The following is an 8,477-nucleotide window of genomic DNA, read 5'->3' as shown; positions in this document are numbered from 1 at the left end:
TCTACTGAGAATTTCTTTTCTGCACCGTTACACGACTCACCTGAGCTTCCTTCTACGTAATGATTTCACCTACACAGGTGACAGGTTCACTTGGATTTCTTCTTTTAGTCTTATCACGACTAATAAGTGGGTGAATGTACCTGTGAATATATCGGAGAATGGTCAGAGGGGTTTTGTTGTACTGCTGCAGAAACATTTCATAAATGATCGTTTGATTGGACACAGCGGCGGCGTGTGAAGTTTCTCTACCCACACATCCGCCCCCATACCATCAGGAAAGGTCTGAGCGAGGCGGAGAAGGGTTCATTCACTCCGAACTTCTACAACTTTTAATAGGTTTCCTATATATTTATAACTTTATTATTTAGTGGCTGTGCAGAATTAAAGAAGAAGCCTCTTGGTTTAAGGAAAAAAAGAAATGAGTTAAACCATTTACCTGCTAAGGTTGGGGCTGTTAGGCCACGCCCCCAGTATGCTGTATATGCATTTGACCACGCCCCCACTCCAAGGTTGCATCACATATTAAGTGCTGCCACTGCCCCGCCCACTTTTGCTTTAGTTGTAGACTACTTAAGCCCCTCCCTCCAGTAGCTATATTAGGCAATGCCCCACCTACCCTTACACTTGGTAGCCACACCCACAACAAGAACGATGTCAGGTGACTACCAATTAAAGAATGTGATATTCATAAAATGTGATCAATTGAAGGCTAATATTATTGTGCCCCCTGCACAACTGGAAATTCAAGTCAAGCTAATAGAGCACCTATCCACCTACAGAATGATGGCACTTCTAATAGTGCCATATTTCAGGTGTGTTGCATGGGGAGGATCAGGCACTATAACACACAGCCTCTGGGGATTATTATGGCACCAAAGTGTTCCAATATATATAAGCAGCTGCAGCCAATTATGTTCATTCTTTATTCTTCTGTACTACTGCAGTAGAATAGAGACCAATTCTGATTGGTTGGGACTGGTGCTTTAATAAATGCCCCTAAAACCCTTACTGATTTTTTTTCTTTTTACTCCAAAATATATTTACAACTGATTATTGCTGAGATTGTGATCAGGATTTTAGAAGCTGATTGTGAAAGCAAGATATCTAGAAAAGGGGATTACCTGACCAGAGGCATCATGGGAGTTTTATCATTGGGGTATGAGGACACAACACCTATGGAGTGTTACTGGTAGGGGGCCAAAAGTCACATGATTTTATTTCAGCAGATTGGGTGCAATGACCCCAAATATTCTATTTGCTGTAATTAGATTCATATTTTGGTTTAATGATTTATTATCTTATGTATCCACCTCAATCAGAACTATTACAATGTTGCACGCTGGCTTCTGATTGGTCCCCATGGATGCTGCATTTGCATATTGTGAGTTTTTGTGTTTTATGGTTGTGTAATCTGTGTGTGTATAGTAACTATATAATGTGTGTGCCTTGTAGTTGTGTGATCTGTACATCTTATGAATATATATGTATGCTTTGTGGTTGTGTGATTTTTGTCAATGTACATTGTAGTTGTGTGGTCTATATATCCTGGGATTGATATATATGTATTGTGATTGTCTGATCTTTTATGTTGTGATTGTGTGATCTGTGTCCCTGGTGTCTTGTTGTATTATCATATTTGGCTATTATCTTGCAGTGTCTTGTGGTTGTGTGATTTGTAAAAATGTGTGTCTTGTTGTGTCTGTGACATTGTATATTCTCATCCAGCACTGTGGTTATGTGATCCTAGTGATCTGTGTACCTTGTGTCTTGTTGTGTGATCTGCGTGCCTTGTAAATATGCAATGTGTGTGTTTTGTGGTCATCTGATCTGTATGTATTGTATTTGTGTGATCCCTGTGTCTGTGATGTCATATATTTCCATCCAGCTATGATTTTGCAGTGTCCTGTCAGTTGTGCGATCTTTTATTTTTGTGTCTTGTTGTGTCTGACATTGTATTTTCGCGTCCTGTGGAGATCTCTGTGTCCTGTGGTTGTGTGATTTGTGTGTATTGTGGTTGTGTGATCTGTTTATCTTGCTGTTGTGTGCTCCTTGTGTCTGTGACGTTGTATATTCCCATCCAGCACTGATCACGCAATGTCCTGTCAGTTGTGTGATTTGTAGGTATTGTATGATTTATGCCTTGTTGTGTGCGTACGTTGTGCATTCCTATCTTGTGGATGTGTAATTTGTTATGTATTGTGTGATCTGGTTGTGTATTCCTTGTGTTTGTAACATAGTATTTTTCCATCCAGCACTCATATTGCAGAGTCCTGTTAGTTGTGTGATTCTTGTGGTTGTGTGATTTGTGTCTTGTTGTGTGCTTCTTATGTCTTTGACATTGTATATCCCCATCTTGTGGTGATCTTTGTGACTTGTGGTTGTGTAATTTGTATGTATTGTGTGATCTATGTCAGGTTGTGTCTGACGTTGTGTATTCCCATCTTGTGGTGATCTTTGTGTGATTTGTATGACGTTGTGTCTTCCCATCCAGCGGTGACCTTGCAGTGGTTGTGTTGCTGGGTGTGTATGAGTGTTGTGGGTGGGAAATGTCGGGATAATATCTCTCGTGTCTTGTCTCCCCCTCCAGACACGGCTGGGACCCTCATGGAGTAATTGGGACGCCCCGGAGCTGACACGGTGAGTCCTCTGCTTGTGCTTCACCTGAGATAAAAGTCTGCAGAGATGAATCTTTCCCAAATGTCAATCATCTCGCTGTTCTAGGGATTTTTCTATACTAAAATTCACCAAAAAATCAATCAAATGACTAGTTCATTATTATTGTGAATTGTAACAAATCTGTTGGGTGGGCTGCACTATTTAAAGATGGCTTTGTGTCCGAATATATATTGGTAGGTGAATCTCTGCCCCTTACTAGTAGGTAGGTGAATCAGGTAAATCTCTGCCCCTTACTAGTAGGTAGGTGAATCTCTGGCCCTCATTAGTTGGTAGGTGAATCTCTGCCCCTTACTAGTTGGTAGGTGAATCTCTGACCCTTACTAGTTGTTAGGTGAATCTCTGCCCCCTACTAGTTGGTAGGTGAATCTCTGCCCCCTACTAGTTGGTAGGTGAATCTCTGCCCCCTACTAGTTGGTAGGAGAATCTCTGCCCCTCACTAGTTGGTACGTGAATCTCTGCCCCTTACTAGTTGTTAGGTGAATCTCTGCCCCTTACTAGTTGTTAGGTGAATCTCTGCCCCTCACTAGTTGGTAGGTGAATCTCTGCCCCTTACTAGTTGGTAGGCGAATCTCTGCCCCTCACTAGTTGAACGCAGTGATTCATCATCATTTGTTTCCAATCCCCACAATCCATGCAGCCACCGCCAGGCTTCACAGTTTGGATGGCATTCTAAATTGGCTTTCCATGGCACATTTCATTTTATGCTCAGGGCTCTGAGCTTCAGTTTTGGTCTCATTTGGAGCAGGAAAACCTTCTTGTGTCTCCGGTATCATTGGCTGCTCTGACACATAATTCCCACCCTACCCCTTAAAGTTTTTTTTAGCCTAGAATGACCCACAGCTATTGTAGCTGCAGCTATGTTATATTTTCTGATTTTATTAGTGGAGTTTACCTCGACTTGTGGTTTCCATGTGACAGGGTGACAACACAGGGGCACCACAGGGAAACTAAAAAAGAGCGTTGTCACCCCACAACAGGAAGTGTCTGGACAAAGACCCCCATGGCGGGATTACCAGGGTTTAGGATTTTACTTCTTGTACATATAAAATACTAAAGTTTGATATTTAACATTCCGTTGATCTGATGTAGCGTTAATGTAACAGCCAGGATTGTAGACTTTTCACAAATTGCTGCCCCATATTTCCCTTTTCTCTTTGTGGTGGGACTACAAATCCCAGCATTGTGGACCGAGCACAGCTGGAAAGCTCCAGGCACTGCTGGGACATTCCTAATGTGCTTGAGTGCAGTTTGTGATCACAAATGCGGAATAATGATCACAGATGGTTCTTGGTCATGTGATCTGTCACCTGCACGCCAGGAGATGAAATTCTTTAGGATTTTATTTTGCAGCGTAGACGCAAGGCTGCCAAGGCTGAAATCCCTGATCACATGACTTTGTGTCTCTGACCTGGAACCAGCATGTAGCCAGTGAAGTCAGAACACCTAAACACAGGACCCAAATTAATGTTACTCTTCCTAATCACCATAAATCAAAATAAATCAGATCTCTTAGATTGTAAGCTCTTCAGGGCAGGGTCCTCTCCTCTTCCTGTGTCTCTGTCTGTCATTTGTAACCCCTATTTAATGTACAGCGCTGCATTATATGTTGGTGCTATATAAATCCTGTATAATAATAATGATGCTGGATGGAGTGCAATGCAAAGCAACCCTGTGTGACTCCTGGCACCTTGCCAGCCATTTGGCCATTGGCTCTGCATTGTTCTTAAAGAACCACCAATAGCAGAATTGGCAGTGGGCAGCAGTGAATGATACTGAACTAAGCCCCACCCTCATTCATTCTCTATTGGACTGTCATAGGTAGAAGCTGCATGAAGCTCCTCCCCCGAGGAGCTTTAAGAATTAGCATTAGGAAGCAATAGCCGCACTGCAACCTCACTGGCAGCCTGAACGTAGCCATATTGGTTGTATTATCTGTCTCCAGTGATGCTGTAAAGTAATGGAAGCAGAAAGGTTAAACAAAATAGAAAAGTTTCATGCAGGTGTGAGGTTCTGTGACATTGGTGATATTTGCCCCCCTCCCTCATTTGTCTCATTCCATGTCTTCCTATAGATCAGTCACCATGCAGCTGCCCCTCCCTCCTCTCCTCCTGAGCACAATGATCATAATCCGGGCTGTCAGCAGTCACCAGACTCCAGGTAAGACAGCTCCTCCCACACCTGCTGCACACAAACCACCTGCAGGGATAAAACCACTTGTGACATGATAAGGTGTGAAAGGAGCCCCTTATATTAGTAAAGGGAATTTGTGCTTTCATTGTGATTTAGGTTTAAACTTTTTTATTTATTAGACTTACCATTACATGATTGTTATGTTTAAGAACGTACAGCATTTAGTAAGACGTCCACCTACGAACATTGTTTTAAAGCGGCCACATCCCTTATAGAAACCAAAACAAAAATCTGCGGTGAAGAACACCAATAGAACAATTTTTTCAATGGGACGTTTTAGGCCAATACCAACAAAATGTATTTGGAAAAAACAACAAAAATTTTATTAAAATTACCATTAAAACAGAAGACAATTCAAGCATATAAAATATAATAAAAACATGATTACAAACATGAATCTCTACTTACAGGGTATCCCTAACAACTGAGGTACCCTCTGATCAAATTATCTACGCGTTTCGCAGCAACATCCGCTTCTTCAGGAGAGAGAATCTATAACCATAGAATTGTACATTATTTTAGTGATTTCATTACAATATAGAGAAAAAACAGCTATCATATATAACACAACAAATTCAGAGTTTTTGACATACATATATAACAATGTACCTGATGTTTGTATTTCCAGCAACTCTCTTATTTGATGTTGTTTAGGAACGAACAGTTTTTATTACACTTGATCTTGTACACATTTTACAAGCGTGATCATATATAAATAAATATATATATAATATATATATTTATATATTTTATATATAAATATATTTTATATATATATATATATATATTTTTTTTTTATATATATTTTTTTTTTATATAAATTATGTTTTATTTTATTTTATGTTGTGTTTTATAAACCAAAACAAAAAATGAAATTTTCAGATTAACCATTAGAGGGAGCTCTTTACTAGAAAGATTTCACATCAGCCACATGGGTAGTGAATGGTTTTGAAAGAGTTGGGCGTCTCACTTCATAACTGCAGAAAAGAGCTAATATGTCTGGCCCTATGTTCATGTATAATTACAAATGTAGGGATGGCTGTTTCTGGAATGAACGCAGGCAGGAAGTGGCTGTAAAGAGGCTGCAGCAATGCTTAGATGTCATTCTTTTAGAGTTACACCTCCAGCATAGGGCGCAGCAGTCACATCCGCTTGTATGACCTCTTACAAAAAAGTTTTCTTTAATTAGAGCCCTCCCTAGAAGCCCATGTTTACTACTGACCCATTATTCATCAGTCTCTGTTCCCAAATTAGCCCCCCGACCCCCTCCTGATCGGCCTTTTCCTTGGGAATTCTTACGCTGTGTCTCCAGCAACAGGGAGCCATGTGTGAGGATGGGACGTCCGGACCTGTAAATGTCACGCTGTGTCTGACCTCTAAGACGGGCAGCTGTGACACCGCGTGTGCCCGCTTGTGTCTTCCCATGAATCTCTTCATTGTTATCAGAAGACATTACAATCCTTGTTCATCCTCCAAATGGATGTCCATCTTTACAGTCGGCGGGCACATGGCGGAAATCCACTCTCTTAGTGATATTAACCCCTTCACAAAAGATTTTGCCACCAAGGAATCCCCGTTGCATGGCTTGACGTTAATTAAATGCATCAAAAATATTTGAAGTATTAAAAAAGAAATCCACAGCAGCTGAAGTTATGGCCAAATCTCATGGTTCCCGCCATAAGTTAAGCCTGGCTCCGCCCCATCACATAAAGAGACCAATAGGAAGTTGGGAGGGGCTTTGTTTTTGCCAGGATTTGTTCTTTCAGCACAGGTTTGCCTAATAAATAAACACCACCAAGTATGACTCTAGTGCTGGGGTTTCTTTAGAAAGCCCAGCAAGTGTATCAAACAAATTGTCTTAAATGTGCCCTGTGATAAATCTTAATCAAAAAGTCAACAAAAACAATCATGAAAAAAAGGGAAAGGGTTAATTTTGGTGGAAAATTTCCAAGCTCTTTGAGTACAATGTATTCTGTTTTGGGAGATGGGCAGAGGAAAGGACAGAGACGATGCTGCGGGCCAATAATACATAATGGGAGCTGTGACTATTCATACTTGCATGGTAGTGGGGGAAGGCGGTGCGGTGCCAGAGCTTTAAATCACACAAATATAAATTCTAAATATCAGACTGGGGCCCCCAAAGAAGCCTCAAGTTGTAAAGAGGCCACTAATGCCTAAAAAATGGTGGCTGTTGTGGTGTCACCAGCGCCATGTTACTGCAGTGATGTCACAGATCTCTAGTGAAGTGAAAGATTGCACTGACTTGACATTGCTCCGATTGCCTTCATTGCGTGTAGGTGACAGGTGCTCTTTCAGGCTGATATAGTGTACCTGAGCACAGTGTGGCCCTAGGCACGGAAGGAACCGAGACACTCGAGACTGAAGTGATCCTCAGACTGTTTTCAGCCGTGTGCCGGGGGGCAGCAGAGATGCCGATTATCTTTACGCTGTCTGAAAAGATTTCTGCTCTGATGGAGCTGGAAGGATGAAAGGAATAGACAGGAATGTCTTCTGACTCTGGGTCCCTTCTAAGTGCTTTCCCAGCAATGCTGTCTCTGGAAAGTTCCAGCTCCTGCCACCTCCCGCCATACGTCTGCCTTCCTTTTCTCTCTTTAGTCTTTCCTCAACCTCTGTCTCCCCATGGCCACTTTCTTCCTCATCTCGGCCTCCTCTCAGCCTCTTTCTTCCCAGTGTCTGATCCTGCTATCCCTGGTCTTCCCCTGACTTCTCTCCTCCTTACTCTTATCTTCCCCCCACTTCTCTCTTTCTAACTCAGGTCTTCCCTGACTTCTTTCCACCTAACTCTGATCTTTACCCAATTTCTCTCCCCTCAACTCTGGTCTACCCCCTGACTTCTCCCCTCCTAACTCTTATCTTCCCCCGACTTCTCTCCACCAATCTCTGGTCTTCCCTGACCCCTCTCCTCCCAACTCTGCTCCTCCCCTGACCCCTCTCCTCCTGACTCTTGTCTACCCCCTGACTTCTCTCCTCCTAACTCTGCTCCTTCTCTGACTTCTTTCCTCCTAACTCTGATGTTCCCCTGACTTCTCTCCCCCTAACTCTGATCACCCCCTGACTTCTCTCCTCCTAACTCTGCTCCTTCCCTGACTTCTTTCCTCCTAACTCTGATCTTCCCCCGACTTCTCTCCTCCTAACTCTGGTCTTCCCCCAACTTCTCTCCTCCTAATTCTGGTCTTCCCCCGACTTCTTTCCTCCTAACTCTGGTCTTCCCCCAACTTCTACTTCTCTCCTCCTAACTCTGGTCTTCCCTGACTTCTCTCCTCCTAACTCTGGTCTTCCCCCGACTTCTCTCCTCCTAACTCTGGTTCTCCCGCGACTTCTCTTCTAACTCTGGTGTTCCACCGACTTCTCTCCTCCTAACTCTGGTGTTCCACCGACTTCTCTCCTCCTAACTCGGGTCTTCCCCTGACTTCTCTCCTCCTAACACTGATCTTCCCCCGACTATTTTCCTCCTTACTCTGGACTTCTCTCCTCCTAACTCTAGTATTCCCCCAACTTCTCTCCTCCTAACTCTGGTATTCCCCCGACTCCTCTCCCCCTAACTCTGGTATTCCCCCGACTTCTCTCCTCCTAACTCTGGTCTTCCCCCG

The 8,477-nt window shown here is 42.8% G+C and overlaps 1 protein-coding gene across 1 annotated transcript in view; it reads left to right on the top strand.

Annotated features, from left to right (window-relative positions):
* The first annotated feature begins 2,511 nt into the window (after window positions 1-2,511).
* COL20A1 (collagen type XX alpha 1 chain) overlaps window positions 2,512-8,477 on the top strand; it is a 50,994-nt gene continuing 45,028 nt past the window's right edge. The window contains exons 1-2 of the mRNA XM_072413662.1: window positions 2,512-2,637; window positions 4,748-4,833. Of these exons, the coding sequence (XP_072269763.1) occupies window positions 4,758-4,833 (76 nt within the window). The 5' untranslated portion in view covers window positions 2,512-2,637; window positions 4,748-4,757. The remainder of the gene's footprint in view (window positions 2,638-4,747; window positions 4,834-8,477) is intronic.

The sequence above is a fragment of the Pyxicephalus adspersus genome, chromosome 6, assembly GCF_032062135.1.
Source record: "Pyxicephalus adspersus chromosome 6, UCB_Pads_2.0, whole genome shotgun sequence".
Taxonomy (NCBI): Eukaryota; Metazoa; Chordata; class Amphibia; order Anura; family Pyxicephalidae; genus Pyxicephalus; species Pyxicephalus adspersus.
The sequence above is the reverse complement of the archived record's forward strand: the minus strand, read 5'-3'. Positions and strand labels throughout refer to the sequence as shown.